The sequence below is a fragment of the Pezoporus flaviventris genome, unplaced genomic scaffold (genome assembly GCF_033815535.1).
Source record: "Pezoporus flaviventris isolate CSIRO_AGI_PZ_B2104156 unplaced genomic scaffold, CSIRO_AGI_Pfla_v1 ptg000013l, whole genome shotgun sequence".
Taxonomy (NCBI): Eukaryota; Metazoa; Chordata; class Aves; order Psittaciformes; family Psittacidae; genus Pezoporus; species Pezoporus flaviventris.
This window is the reverse complement of record NW_026892561.1, coordinates 24,425,506-24,441,241: the sequence shown is the minus strand read 5'-3', so window position 1 is coordinate 24,441,241 and position 15,736 is coordinate 24,425,506. Positions and strand designations below refer to the sequence as shown.

Here is a 15,736-nt window from a genome sequence, read left to right as displayed (position 1 = left end):
TTTAAATGTGTCAGTGACAAACCACGCACCACAAGCCTTAGTAAAACTGTTCCAATGGTCATTCACCCTCATTACTAAATTGTTCTGTATTTCAAGCCTAGATTTGTTTAGCCTCAAATGCACTATACCATAATCTGTTCAACTGAGTAGCCTGTTATTGAACATCTGTTCCCCATGGAGGCAATTTACTGAAAGCTCTCTCCCCCCCCCCCCCCCCCCCAAGCATCTCTTGGATAAGTAACGGAGAGCTCCTCAAATCATTCTCTGTGAACCCAGTGTTTTCATCTTTCTTGTGGCTATCTTCTAAGTATTCACCAATTTATCACTATCCACTCCAAACAGAGGGCATCACCACAGGATACAACACTCCATAAGCGCTGCTGCCATGACAAAGACACATGCAGTCCATACTCCATCTTCCAGTTTCCATGCTCACACATTTTACCCTTTTGGCTACATTGCACAAGAAGGGGATGTTCAGTTAATTAATCCATCAAAAATGCAAAACTTTTTTCCAAGCTGATGCTTCCCACATTGGTCTCCTCTTCACTGCTAGCATGGCTCTATGCTGGCCCACTAATGGATTTTGTTTTGCCTGCTCCCTGTCCACCAAGCGATCCAGATGGCTGCCAGCAACTGTCTCCATTATTCAATACTCCCTGCAGTCTCCAAGTTACTAAAAAAAACTTTCAATCCTACTCGTATGTTTTCTTCCTGATGATTGACAGAAGTATTAAACAGCAGAGTCAGAACATGACACTGCAAGAAACAGACATCTGTCAGTAACAAGTCTCAATTTATTGCTGCATTTAATTAGTTTGGCTAAACAGCTTTTACACCATTACACATACGCTGTGATTTTATTATACTAACAGACTAGCATCCATACTCACACCTTTATTATCAAACTCCTTATCTCGTAAGAAACTGAGGGGTCTCAACAGGACCTTTGTTGCATAAACTGATGACAAGTTACATTAAAGAGAAGGTTAAAAGCTAATTAAATCAATTCCGTTCTTTAGGATATTATATTCCTAGGACCAACACCACACTGGCAGGCATAGTTATCTGAGCTACATAATGGTGGCTAAAGAGAAAAGACATAGTTTAAAAAATAAATAAATAGCATATTAACAGCAACATGTGTTCCCACGGATTAACATTTTCACATGAGCACTAGTAAGTGAATAAAGCTCCTTCACAGAGATGAAATGTTTGCTGCCAAATGCAAGGGCTCCTGACGCAGAACTCAGTCCCACCGCAGCATGGTGTGCTCAGGACTCTGGTAAAGGGCATGGAAGACAGTTATTAGATCACACACAAAAACAGTCCCTGCAAGGACAGGATCTCATCTCCCCAAGAGAGGATACCTCAGATATTAACTCACATACTATAGCTGATGTTAGCCAAAAACATTAGTTGCACAAGAATAAGGAATGCAACATTTTTTTTGCTATCAGAAGCAAGAGAGAAATTTATGTTTGCGATGACGTTGCTAAACCATTAAAAGAAAAAAAAGCATTCTATTTTTTATGTGTTTCTTAGATAGGGCCATACAGTAAATCCAGTTTTCCCTCCTCTCCCATATCTTATTACTATGATTAATGTCATCTAAGGAACGCTACATTGGACCTGGCAGGATCAGCTACATTTTAAAGATTTCCACAGCAACCACATTCTCCATTTGTTGAGCTGATTCTGTGGCCTTTACTTCTGCGGCTTATACTTAATGGTGCCAAATAGGGAGATAACAGCATTCTTAAGTACTGAATTTCACCCGACAAGAAGTGGAAGACTCACCGCTAAAAAGAAGAATTATCTTAAATTGAATTACTTTACACTGCTAAATGTAAGAATTATCTTACATTTGCCTTATAGAAAAGCAGAAGCTGTGGTGGTTCTTCCAAAGCTCCCCAGAGAAACGACAAATACAAAATTTAGTGCAGTGTACTATAGAAAAACAAAAACCCCTAAGTTGTTGCCATCTTGACCAGCTGTGCTCATTAAACACGAAAGCAAGCCATTCCAGGATAGTTACTTTGCCTATGCTGAACCTTTTAAATGACAGTGTTGCAGCTACAAGCACAACACCACCATCCAACAGCAACAATTGTTTTTAAAGCTATGATGCTAAACACCAGCCTGCTTGCCAGTGACACTTCTCCATGGAAAGCTGCCCAAGTCGGTTAAGTACCACAGGCTGGGCAAATAAATGCCAAGTGTCAGACAGATGATAAATCAGAAAGGGCCGTGGAAATCTTACGCCATTTCAGAAAAGGTATGTTGTTACCCAGGAATTGCCTGTTTCCACTCAGGGGGCATGCTGACCCTGACTGATGGGCAAGATATCTCCAATACACCATAAATCCATGAAGCTTTTAGTAAGAGGAGCCTCTGGATGCTACCTAGCAAAGCTGGTGGTGGTGTTCTTCCCAAGGAAGGTGTCTGCAGATACACAGATCATGTAACCAGCCCCGCACAAATCTGAACCTGTTTCAAAGCAACCAGCCTTCAAGAGCATTCTGCTCCACCCAAGTATTCAGCATCAATAAGACCACCTCTCACTCCCAGGTACTCTAGCTCCAAAGATCTTCTGAAATCAAGTATGTCTGGGAGATGGTGTTCCCAAGACTGTGCTGTACTCCACGTGCAGAACTGTTTGGAGGACAGTTTTCTTCTGCAGATGTCTGGTTTTAAGGCTTTCCAGCAGACTCAAGAATGTGCTGTCAAACAGCAACACTCCCTCAAAAACAGGCTATGAAGTGCATGTACTCAAAAATGCAACTGAAACCTTGCTGTTCCAAATAAAACACACGGCTTGGTCTAAACTACTTACTGATAAAGCAAGGCATAACAGATATTGAAGTTCCACTTGGCAGCCATGCAAATCTCAACTACTAGTATGTAGACATCTGACTGACAGATGCCACAGAAAGAGTCAGTACTTCTGCCCCAAGGAAAAGGGGGTTTAAGCCCTTTTATTACAGAAACTTCAGTCAAGTCTGAAAAGAGATTTTGATTACTAACTCCGGATTTAAGTGGAAAAACCCTTACAGTCTTTGATCAAACCCATAAAATAACCCAGGGACTTCATGAGAGGCTGTTAACTAAATTTAACCAAATTTTAGCACCCAAAGAACTGAGAGGATTGGAGATTTAGGGGAAAATGCCAGCAGGAAAATTGTATTAAATGAAAAACTATAAGCATCACAATTTAAAGTGGCATTTTAGAATTATTTTCTGTTTTATTGAGATTTGTTTGAGAAGAAACTTCCGAACAGGAGGCTTTATGACAGACATTATAGCTGCACAAGAAGGAAAAACAATCTGTGGAATGAGTCTATATGCAGCTTCATCTTCACAAATCCAGCAGTGCTGATACCGTAGACTGAATCCAACATGCACTTTCATGACTATGTCACATGTTTCAGACAAGGGACAACAAGAGTTTTTCTCAAATTCAACTCTCTTCCCTGCAAAGTTTCCCACTGCTTAGGAAAAGCAGTTACTATATGGAACAGCAGAAGAGATTGCCATGGTCAGTCTCCAGTCTCCTAATTATCTGCTATGGAACTACTCCTATCACCCAAGCCTCATCTTGGGACCTTACAGTACAGAATGACAAAGGCAATCTTCAGTGCTTCTTATGAACAGAATGCTTCTTATGCTCAGTGACACCTGCCTGGGGCTCCACAAACCACCTTGCTTTCCCCCAAGGCTACAGGAGCTGCTGCATCGCTGGAAGAACATTAACAAGGACTAGTCCCCCACTGCCCACAGCCTGCCCCAGGGCACTCAAAGGGTTTTCTCAGACCTCCATGATTGCCTTCAATTTTAGTACTGTCAGTTTTAGAGTCACCGCAAACCTGACAATGGCTAAGCCTGAGCTGAAGAGCTGTTAAGAAGTGGACAATGAAATGAAGCAATATAAAGAGGCATGCCTGGCTTTAAGATTAGCTCAAAGAGCCTTTTGGAAAGCCTACAACAAGCTGAAGAGAGTTAATTTGTAAGGAAATGTCATTATTGAAAAGATGATATGCCTCACTGCTATGACAGAAGCAATTCTTGCCATCACAGTTTCAAAAGCCTTGATTTAAACCAATCAAACCAGGCACCTGCCTATGAAAAGTAAGATGACTTATATCAGCATCGAGACAGAAAGACAAGCTTTGAAATGAGAAAATATTAATCTGGTGCTGTGTCCTGGCTTTCTGTCATGTGTGAGTTCTTATACCTAAGCACGTGCATACTGTAAAATCCTCATTTCACTTAACAAGACTGCTAAAATATACTCACATTGAACAGCAGAAAAGATGTTTCTCTCAATCAAATGACTTTTTTCCCCCCCCCCATTTCTTTCCTTCCCAAGAAACTGTTTTTACATCCCTGCAAGCATTCTGGTGTACACCAGTCTCAGCTACACAGGAGGGTGGCAGGGGGAGATACACAGGTGGAAGAAAAGGAAGGGTTAAGTACATAATTTTCCAACAGTCTTCCCCAAAGTGTGAGTTTTCCACCTGGGAGGTCTATCATGAGGGTCAACATTTTCTGCTCTAGGTCTTTACACTAAACAAACACATATTTTTCAAAGGGTTTATGCAACCCCACTCCCAAGTAGGGAACTGCAGGTGCTTGCTTTTGATAAAATCCATGCAGGCACCTTTTGTTTTCATGACTATAAAGTGTAAGCCTTGTAGACTCTCTATCTGTTAGCTGCTCTTCCTTACACTCCAAAAGCTGCAGGGTGAAAGGCAGCAAAGTCTGTAACAGGCTAGCACAGTAAATAGTGTTATAATAAAGCATGGGGGGGAACCCTCCCAAAAAGTCATGCTCATAAACAAATTTTAGCATAATCTGCTTGTGTTAAATCTTTAACTATGATCTTGTCTTGCAAGAACTCATGAAAGTTTACCAACTTTAGCACACAATCTACTGTCACAAGCTCAAAAATACCACAAACCCTGAAAAAGTGCATTACTTGCAACTCTCAAGCAACAGGACATAGTTTTATAAGATTGATTTAGTTAACATTTACTTATTTTCAATCCAGAAGTGGTGATAGGCCTCAGGCCCATCTTACCCAGCTGAGAAATTAATGTCTTTTCTACTTGTTATAGAGATTTTAATACAGTGACATTTATGACTTCCTCCAGTAGCAGTTCATAATATCTGCCTATCCAAGTATTTCACCATAAATAGGAGTCAGAGGAAGTTTTAATCCATTAAACTGAGAAACCAAATTTAAACTTCCTGGCTTTGGTTTCTTGTTGATACTGTGTTTTGGGTTTTGTTTGTTTGTTTAAATCATTTCTCTCCGTAAGTGGGCTTTTTGCCATTTAAGAGACATTCAATTTCTATGGCAAGATGTGGTCTCTTTGGTACTAACAACAAAATTTACTGGAGAACACTCTGTATCAGGAATTAGACATTATACAGGCATCTTAGCCCCACAAGTACTAGATGAGCTTGCACCCTTCACAAAGGCAAACCAGCACTTCAGATCCAATGAGGCAATGCAGAGAAAAGCATGATTCTGGCCTGAGTCAGCTCTGATCCAGCAGTCTTACTAATATGGACTCTACACCACAGAAATTGGGCTCTCTTAGCCTTGAACTGATCCTGGAAGCAGCACAGCCACATACACAGAGCTTGGGCCAGGGGATTAGGCCCTGCCAGCACCAAGCTGGCTCCACATGAAGCCATTTGCACATGCTGGGTGGCTTACATGTAAACTAGGACAAAGCCACCCACAGGTAACTAAGGACTAACTTGGACAGAGCAGAACTGGCTCATGTTAAGTCACTCATGACTAAAACATCATATTCAATTCCACAGTAATTGTAGCAAATAGACCAAACAAATCATTAGTGTGAACTCACCTTGGACTTGACCTGGAGACAAGTGACTGTTTTTCCTGGCATTTATTGCCAGCACATCCTCACTAAACTGCTCAGTCAACAAGTGTCCAGCTGCTGTATCTGTGCAGGCAGGATATCTGCCTCGTTTCTTATGTTTCTTCCTCCACATGTCCTCCTCATCCTTTTCATCAGACTCAGAGGACTTCAGCAGAGCTGCACAGTGTCTCAGGCTGTTTGATACTCTCCCACCCAGGTCATCACTCATATTTAACAAGTCAGATGCAGCTCCGTGCTGATATATACAATAATCATCCTCCACCTCGGAGTCTCCTTCTAGACTAACAAAGGCATTTCTTTCATGAGGACATCTGTTCTGAGTGATCTGTAGTTTATCATCCTCAAATCCTCCAGGCATGCTCTGTTCCAGATGAGATGTTCTGACTGGTGAGTAGCTGTGCACATTCAACCCATTCCTGACTGGATTATCCCCCTCCAGGCCTCTCCTGAGAGGTGGGTCCAGATCCGAGCTGGGGTCATCTTCTAGCTGCATTGTCTGTGAAATCTGATTCAAATATGACCGGAACCGGCCACTGTGGTGCTTTTGCACAAGCCTTGTGTAAGCATTCTTCTGGGGAGCAGCAGGCTTGTTCAATCCCTCCTTGGCACCTTGGGCAGTAGCAGTATTTCTCACATTCCCCAGCTGATCCATAGTGCAGTAAGAGGCCCAAACTTCAGAGTTACAAATAGACACGGGGAAAAAAAGGGTTATTTTCTTGAAACAAATGTCAAATAATTGATTACACCAAAAGAGGCAAAAGTGTACTAAATAAAAATGTACTGTCCTTTACAGAAATTCTGGATTGGTAAATCACTCCACTGGGGGGAAGGGGCTTCATGACGCACCTGCACCAAATCCCTGTCAGTGACCTAAAAGCAACCACAGCCCATAAGCCATACCTGCCCATATGCCACATAAAACAGCAGTTTCTGTTATAAGGCTGACACCCCAAATATAAGGGATTCCTTCAATCTGCTCTTTCTTGCCTTTGAAAAAGCCAGGTAAATTACAGCAGCGACTGACAGATTGTATCAGATGCATCAGTTTAGCAGTTATCAGAAATAAAATCTTGTCCTGTCCAACCTGGAGTCTTCAAAAATAATTGCATCCTTACTGAAGTGTTTCAATACTGCATGCATTGCGTGTCAGCTCCCTCTCACAGTGGCTGACACTTCCAGATTATATAGGACATTTGCTTCAAATACCAAGAATAACCATTACACCTCCTTTTTCTAGCTTTAAATGCACTCCCAGTGTGATGGAAATAAAATAAATTCCCTAGTACACGTACCTACTTTGCAAGAGCTCGTAATTCTTAGTGACTGAAATACACTGGCTTCCGCTCCATCCAGTGCCAGTTTCTGTAGATGGTACTATGCCTCCACCTTTGCTGTACAAGTGTGGAACTTAAGTAGCTGAAGCATCTTTCAATTCTTTTTCAGCTGCTCTACCCTTTAAGTTTTTGGAGCAAAACAATCTAGTAAGTTGTCCTCAGCTACTATTAAGGTAAATTATAGGTATAGACAGGACATAGCAATGATTTTTGCTGTATGTAATATCAAAGGTGAATGTAAAAATATATTGATAATGGAGACCAGGGAAAATGCTATTGTCTGTGGGCTTTCATGAAAATGCCTATTTTTTCCTTCAAGACATGTTTGAAGCAGAAGAGCTGACTTTCACCCCAGCTAGTATGTTGAGAACTTCAGGGCTCACTGGCATTTCTTCTATGCCAGAACTAAGGGGCACTGGACTCAAAGCTAAACTAAAGGATACTGTCCTTTCTCTTCAATTCGGTAAGCGCAGGGGTATTGGCAGGACAGAATACAAAGCACAGCAGAAGTGAAATCTATATTCCCTTGCCTACTCCCAGCATGCTTGGAATTTCTCATCATCCTTCCCAACTCCCTTCTCCCTTTTGCTGCAGTTGCACAGAGGATAAGGACACAGGCAGTCTCTTCCGAGCATGTACTCCCAGGGAACAGGGCACCATCCGGCAGGGACCAAGGACTGCAGAACCAACTCCTCCCCAGAGTGCCTGCTGCGGCCCTTTCAAAGAAACAACATGCGCTGCAGCAAGATTTACTTAAGTAATTGAGCAGAATGTGAACAGGCTTTACAATACAAAGCAAAAAAAAATTAAAAATCCCTGAATAAATAGGAAAAATTCTCTGTGTGGTTTGTGATTCTTGTTCCTAAGATTTTCCATTGGTGTTGGCCAATAACTAAACTTTTCTAATAGACTGACCTGCTACAGATTTATTACAAAGCCCTCACATGGCTAGGTCTATGGTAAGCTTTCTTTTAATATCACCTTTTCCCACTGCCAATTCAACAAAAGTAGATAACATTTGTAAAAGCCAGCAGGACTACTCCAAACACTGCTTCCAGGATACAGGACTTTGCCATCTTTACTTACAAGCAAAAAGTAAATATTCACACCTCGCCTACGCTATAATTTCTGCAACTTTAATCACGTTAGCAGTTGGCAACTGTAGCACAGGCAAAAAACAGACTTGCAAGCCCCCCTGCATTACAATTTCATCATTAGTCTTCCATGGGCAGCCAGGAATTGACAGCTGCCTAACAGTGGGGAGCAGGGAAGGCAGAAGTGAGTGTGAGGTTGGGTGCAAGGTACATCCACCCTGCCGGGCTCCCGTTGACGGGACTGTGGGCACTGTGGGCGAATGAAAGCCAAGAAGGAGGCACTGAAGGAAGACGCTGGCACAGCTAAGCCCAGGATGAAAGCTGCCCGTCACTTCCACCCAGCTGTTTACGCAGAGCGGCACCGGCCATCCTCACCCCGTCACCGCCCTAGACACAGTGCTCGGGGGTACCCAAGCGCCCCAGCCAGCGCCCAGCAGCGAGAAGACTGAGGAGCAGGACCGGAAGCGGGGCTGCAGGCTCCAGAGGCAGCCCCGGCGCCGCCCCGCGCCCGCCGCCTCCCCTGCCAGGCGCGAGCACTCTCGCCCGGAGCGCCCCCGACCCTCAGGGACGCGGCCAGGGCTACTGCCGCCCTCCTGCGGGGCCCGACGAAGGAGCTGACTCCCGCGCCCGCCGGACGAGCCACCGAACGCCCAGACCAGACCCCGGTCACGTCGCGGGCTCTGCCAGGGGTCTGACAAGGACTGAGCACCGCCGGGCCCGACTAAGGAGCAGCTCTCCTCCCTCTGCCCCTCCCTCCGGTGCCGACCCGCGGAGGGGGCACCGCGCCCGGCCCCAGCACTCACCGGCCGAACCGCTCCCTGCGCCGCTCCGTGCCGTTTAAATGTCCCAGGGCCTCCAAAGGCCACTTCCGGGTCGGAGGCGGCCTACGGGCCGCGGCAGGGCCCAGAAGGCCTCACGCGCGAAGCGCTCGCTCCCTGTTCCACCCTGGCGGGGCGCTCCCGGTTCTGGGGCAGGAGCCCCGGGCGGCCTGCAATGACCTGAGGCGGACCGACAACCTGTAGGGCCAGGCATGCAGTGCCTGGCGCAGCCGAGGCCTGGGGGCCCACATCGGAAAAGGCCGTGTGAGGGGGGGCACGGTGGGAGGGTGCCCCAGCCCGCCCTCTGCGGAGGAAGGGGCTCCCCACTGTTAGCGCCCCAGTGCCCCAGGCTGGGGCTTCTCCTGAGGGAGGATGAGCAGGGGCGTCTGACGGGGTACCGCCGGGAGGTGGGGGACAGGAGGTGCTGTCACCACAGCAGGGACCCAACCCAGTCATGCACCTTGATATCTGAGGTTTGCAGACCACGTCTTCCAGCCAGGGCCAGCTGAGCTCTCTGTGACGGTTCGGTTGAGCTCAGTGCCAGCATGCTGCTCCAGCCAAAGTTTCTAGCCAGATAGGAGAAAAAAGTATAGTTTGGCTGATTTAATACTGTGAATTGCTGAGACTGGTATTGTCTCAATGGAAACTCAAGAGTTTTGCAGGCACCCGTACCTCCAAAAGCCATGCAGGGAAGCCCCCTTCAAGATGTGTGTGGTCTCACTCTCACTGCAGAGGAGAGCAGGCTCCTGGGCTCCTGCTCCCTGAGGTCTTTGTGCTTCCCTAGCACTGGAGGTTGGGCACCAAGCAACTTGCAGACCATCAGCCCACCCATGCCACAGCACACAAATAGTGACCAACTCATGGTGCTGAGTGGCAGTGGCCTGATCTCAAGCAGGATAGGTCAGCCTTTGCATCAGAGGGTGACATTAAAGCATGAGACCAGGGTCAGGAGCTGGGACTTTTACTCCCTGCTCTTCTGTGGCTGCAGACCTTCCCTAGGGCTTCATAGCAAAGTCAGATCCAGGGTCTGGCTAACTGGGAGTTAGTTTTAGTCACCCTGGTGTTACTTTCAAATTAAGGCTGGGTTTGCCAAAGAACTTCAGCCCAAATTAAAACTGAAGAGGAATAAACTAGCCTCATGGCACCCTCAAGTCATCCCTGTTTGAGCTGTCTGTCTGGAACAGCCCCTCAAGGATTAGAGGATGGGTCCAAAGGGACCTGAGCTGGTGTCCCCAGGTGGGGCTTTGGTGAGAAAAGGCTGTGTTCAGTCTTCAGTTCTGCCGGAACACGAGTCTGAGCAGGCCATCCTGCTGCCCTTAGGCAGCCCTTAGGATGGGGAAGACACCTGGCCCGTGGTACTTGTTCCTCATCCTGCAGGCTGGTACCCACAATGCCTGGCATCAGTCACCTCTAAAGACCATGAGACCATGTCTGCTCAGTGTGTAGCAATACCTATGGCTGCCAGCCCCTCCCAGGCTCAAACCAGCCTCACAGATATGCTCCCAGCCAGTGCTGCTGGGCCTCCATGAAGTCAGCTCACCTCCACGGTGAGCCCTTTGAGATGGAGCTGCTGAAGGTGAAGCACCCCATGGCAGCCGTGGCAGGCACAGGCTGCTCCAACTCTGGCCCTCAGGCCGTTCAGGGAGCTGCTGTGAGAAAGCACAGGGCTTTGCTGTGGGACCAAGGGTGTCAAGCACAGACCTTCCTGCACAAGGACAGTCATACCTGTCTGGGTGTCGGGATACCACCAGCAAAGGCAGTGTTTCATTGACACGAACCACACCGAACAGACAGGCTCTGCCTGTGATCTGCGGGCACTGCTGCCCCCCACCCTGGCAGCTCTGGCCAGTGCAGGGAGGAAAGAGAGGACTTAGCTCTGCCATGGCATGGCTGGGAGGCATCACAGAATCATAGAACAGTTAGGGTTGGAAAGGACCTTAAGATCATCAAGTTCCAGCCCCCCTGCCATGGGCAGGGACACCTCACATTAAACCATATCACCCAAGGCTCTGTCCAACCTGGCCTTGAGCACCGCCAGGAATGGAGCATTCACAGCTTCCTTGGGCAACCCATTCCAGTGCCTCACCACCCTTAGGGTAAAGAATTTCTTCCTTATATCCAATCTAAACTTCCCCTGTTTAAGTTTGAACCCATTACCCCTTGTCCTATCACTACAGTCCCTAATGAAGAGTCCCTCCCCAGCATCCCTATAGGCCCCCTTCAGATACTGGAAGGCTGCTATAAGGTTTCCATGCAGCCTTCTCTTCTCCAGGCTGAACGGCCCCAACTTTTCTCAGCCTGTCTTCATATGGGAGGTGCTCCAGTCCCCTGATCATCCTCGTGGCCCTTCTCTGGACTTGTTCCAACAGTTCCATGTCCTTTTTATGTTAAGGACACCAGAACTGCACACAATACTCCAGTTGAGGTATCACAAGAGCAGAGTAAAGGGGCAGGATCCTTCAACTTGCTAGTCATGCTCCTTTTAATGCAGGCCAGGATACGGTTGGCTTTCTGGGCTGCGATGGCACACTGCAGCTGCCTTATGTTAAATTTCTCATCGACCAGCACCCCCAAGTCCTTCTCCACAGGGCTGCTCTGAATCTCTTCTCAAGCTGCCCCGTGCCAGCCACACAGCTGCTGCACACCCTGGGTGGGAAGGAGGGAAGCAGCCCTTCCCTGTGCAAGCAGAGCCGCCAGTCACTCAGCAGCGGAGCCCCCAAAGACAGAGGGTAGACGCAGTTCCCACTGGCGTTTCCTGCAGGGAGCATGGCCCTATGGAACCACTCTTTCAGCGGAAGGGTGTGTGCTCCCCCGCTCCCTCCTGCTCTCCCAGCTGCTGTTAAATTGAAGTGGTTGGCATCTGCTCTGCTAAGGCGCAGTGGTGACACGTCCCCAGCTGCACAGGGCTGGCCTGCGCCATCCTGCAGCGAGGAGCTCACACACCTGGAAGAGCCAGAGATGGGGCAGGGGGGACCCCAGAGTCCCCAGCCCCACTGCCTCCCCTCTCTGTTCCTGCCAGGTGGGAGCTGCAGCTCCCCTCTGTGCCACTGAGTCATGCCATGTCCCTGCTCTTCTTCATCCCTTTAGTGATGAAGCTGAGCCCAGAGCTTGGCCAGGCTCCCTCCTGCACCAGGTGGTGCCACCAGCTGCAGCAGCTTCAGCATTCCCTGTTCCTTCCACAGGAGACTATAGATGGGGGGAGGAGGAAATGGGGAGGATTCAGTGTTTGTTAGCACCACTGCTGGCACTGCTGGCACTGGGACCTGTGGTTTCACAGTGATATCATGCGTGGCAAGAGGGATATGGCTCCACAGCTGGACACCTCCATCACCCTCAACTCCTGCCTCCAGCTAGGCCCTGACTTCACAAGCGACCATGAGCACCACCAGACTGGCAAAGCATTCCTCAGTCCTCTCCTGCTGGCATATGGGAATCTGGAAACATGGTCTGGCCCATGGGGCAAAGCCTGCATTTGTCCCTCCTTTTTCTCTGCCCCATCACCGGCTAAGACAAATGAGACACAACAAAGACATGTCAACATCATGTTGCCCCACAGGCATGCAGCAGATCCCTGTGTGGCTAGGACTAGCTGTGTGCCCATCCTTCACACCCTTTCAAAGAGGCCATATCCAAATGTGGCAGCAAGCTGGTGCCTCATGCAGGATCTCACTAAATGCAATCCCTCCTAGGGAAGGACCTGATTGCTTCAGTCTTGCCTTTGGTTCCATCTTCCATCCACACCATCCTCATGGCTGCCAAGCAGAAAGGGACAGTTGCCTTGCTGCTGCTTCCATGCCTCTCCATGGCAACTTACAGGCTTTCTGAAAGGGAGCAGGTCCATGGGCAGATTTTTCCCCTGCACTCTCATTTCCTGGGGTCCTGTAGCAGCAAGCCCAGCCCGGTGTCCTGGCTTGCTTTTCCACAGCACCGGATAATCTCACCATCTTCCCCTGGGCACTAACTGGTAGCTGCTCCCCACTGCTGGAGGCTGGAACGTGTTGTGGCACCTCAGCTGAGGTGAGAGCACTGCATGGCTCCTTGGCTGGGAGTGCCACACTTACGAAGGCTTTGGCACCTCTACTTGTGGTTTCAGTGGGGAGTAAGGGCCCGCCCAGCTCTCGTTTACATCAGAGTTAATCAGGAGTGACTGGCCAAAGGCCTGGAGCCGCCCCAGGATGACTCAATGAGGGGATCCCTGGATGGGAGCAGAGCGGTTCTTCCAACGCCTCTGTCTACTTCCCGCAGCCCACCCGGTGTGAACCAACGCTGCTCATGTAAATGTCACCCCTACCAAGCCGAATATCACCTCTTACTGATATGGATTATTTCAGGTTGCAGGCCATGGCAGGGGGATGGAGGGCAGTGGGGTGCTCTGCCTACCAGCTGTTGTCCAGAGGACAGATCCACATGACACAAGGATATGCTTGAAGGCAGAGAGGGGCCACAGGTTTGCTCTGGAGCCTCTGAGCACCCTTGGAAATGTCTCAGTTGCGACAACAGCATCCGGAGTTAGGCCAGAGTCTCACTTGCTTTGACATCACCCAGGCACTGGAAGCTGTCTGGGCACTTGACCTGAGGACATAATCCATGCTCGGGGGTGGGGGGAAGGAGACAGGTTTATTACCATAAATAAGCTAAAAACCATCTTTCTCCACAATAGATACCCATCTGATAACTGTGTCCCAACACATGTGGTCTTGCCCTACTTGTCCTTCAGCTTCTCCAGTCTTTTCCTGTGCCCTCCCTACCTCTGGTTGGGAAACACGCCACCCAAGATCAGGACTGGTGGGTTCCCATATCCCTAAGGCAGAGCATCACCTGGAGGAGCACCTGCAGCTTGCCCCAGGCGGGGGCAAAGGTCTGGTTTGGCTGTGTTTGTCCACCAAAGGAAAGGGAGAACCAGATCCTAGCAAAGAGGGACACGCAGCTAAGAAAGAGGTGAAGGAGACAGCAGAGGAAAGAGGTGGGGTTCCAGGGTATGATGTTGAAGCAGCAGGGTTAGTACCTTGCTCCTGATTTAGCTGGGGTCTCACAATTTCTCTCACGGATACCTTTAAGTCTCTCACATAGTTATAGTAATTTTACTCGGTTATAATGGCTAAATCTCTTCTAAACCCCAGCCTGCATTTTCCCTGCACCCTCATGCCCAGCCAGTGGCAGGACTGAGCCTCTCAAAAGTGTTCAAAGTGAATGACACCAAAGCTCCATGGGTCCCATAGGGAGGGAGCTGCCCTGCACCTACTGAGCCTGTGGGCAGCTGGGACAGGGCACTGGGGAGTTGCAGTGAGAGGGACAGAGTGCACAGGGCAAGGGTTGTGCAGTGAGTTCAAGCCCCATCTGATGCTCCCAGGGAACTGGAAAACATGCCTTCGAGGCAGTCAGGGACTAACAAACCATGCTGCTCTGCAACCCCAGGGTTATGGACTCAGCCCAGAACCCCTTGCTCCTGCCACTGTCCCACGCATGCAGGGTGGGATGTGAAGAGCCGCCACCAGGCCCGTTTTGGAGCTGCAAGCTCAGTGGGGACAGCACACCAAGAGCAAGCGAGAGCAAGGCTCCAAGTGGAGACAGCAGCGCTGAGAGGCTGGTGGGCACGTCCCCGCAGCTCAGTGAAGGCAAGCAGGGGCCACCGCCAGCCCCACTGCGACTGGCAGGCGGAGTGGTGAATGAGAGCCTAACTTATCAGTATTACCTCATGTGAAAGCCCTGTGCCTTTGTATCTCAAGCAAACACCGGCCATTATACCCCAGCGGGCCGGCATTGTTATTCTGTCTGGTTGCAAAAGGTTAGGGCTGTGGAGCCCTGCACGTCCACACCAGCTGCCCGTGGGGTGGCAGTGAGGCCACCAGGATGCTCCACAGCCAGCGGTGCTCCCGGGCCGTAAGAGCAGTGGCCCCGGCTGATCCCAGCCGCAACCAAGGCCTGGCCAGAGTGTTATTTGCTCTGCAAAGCTGCCTCACTACCCATGGCACTGAAATCTGCCCCTTCCCTCGCCAGCTCCCTGCCCTGGCCAGGGCCACCCAGTGCTGTTCAGCCTGACACCTGTAGAAATCTTTCCTTGAGAGACAGCCAGACTCCCTTCCAAAAAGACAAAAACAGGGGCAGAAAGCCCAAATTTGGCTTCAGCAGGATCACAGCCCTGGCAGGAACTCAGGGGCTTGCCCACCAGCATTCCTGAGACCAGCAGGCATTCAGCTCCTGGCATCCCAGTGCTCCCCTGGGATTTTTCACATACAAGATGTTCCAGAGAAAGGCCCAGGAAGTTCAACAGTTTTGCCCTGAAGGGCCAATGCCAAAAGGAGCTTCCCACTGGCTGGTGCTGGGCTCCCGAGAAGCCAGCTCAGAGGAGCTTGAGGGCATTCAGTGCCGCAGGGGGGCTGCAAGGAAGCTGCAGACAGCATCTCTGAGGGTGGCAGGGTTTCACCCAGCCAAAACAGCCAGAAGAGGCTCCTGTCAAGCTGGGATGTGCTCTGCTACCAGAGCTGAGGGGCCAGTGAGGGCAAGCTCAGCTGGCCTGGCTGCACAGGTAGCACGTTAGGGCACAGACGCCCACTTGGGGTTGTGGGAGGGTGATA

General features: G+C 49.2%; 1 protein-coding gene across 3 annotated transcripts in view; it reads right to left on the bottom strand.

Annotated features, from left to right (window-relative positions):
• DIS3L2 (DIS3 like 3'-5' exoribonuclease 2) overlaps nucleotides 1–9,316 on the bottom strand; it is a 197,599-nt gene extending 188,283 nt beyond the window's left edge. The window contains exons 1-2 of one of the 3 annotated variants that reach the window (XM_061452258.1): nucleotides 9,147–9,316; nucleotides 5,880–6,587 (exon numbers count right to left, since the gene is read on the bottom strand). In XM_061452258.1, the coding sequence (XP_061308242.1) occupies nucleotides 5,880–6,567 (688 nt within the window). In that variant the 5' untranslated portion in view covers nucleotides 6,568–6,587; nucleotides 9,147–9,316. Of the gene's footprint in view, nucleotides 1–5,879; nucleotides 6,629–9,146 lie in introns of those variants that run through there. The other 2 variants (XM_061452259.1, XM_061452261.1) reach the window with 2 other exon arrangements.
• Between the last annotated feature and the right edge of the window lie 6,420 nt (nucleotides 9,317–15,736).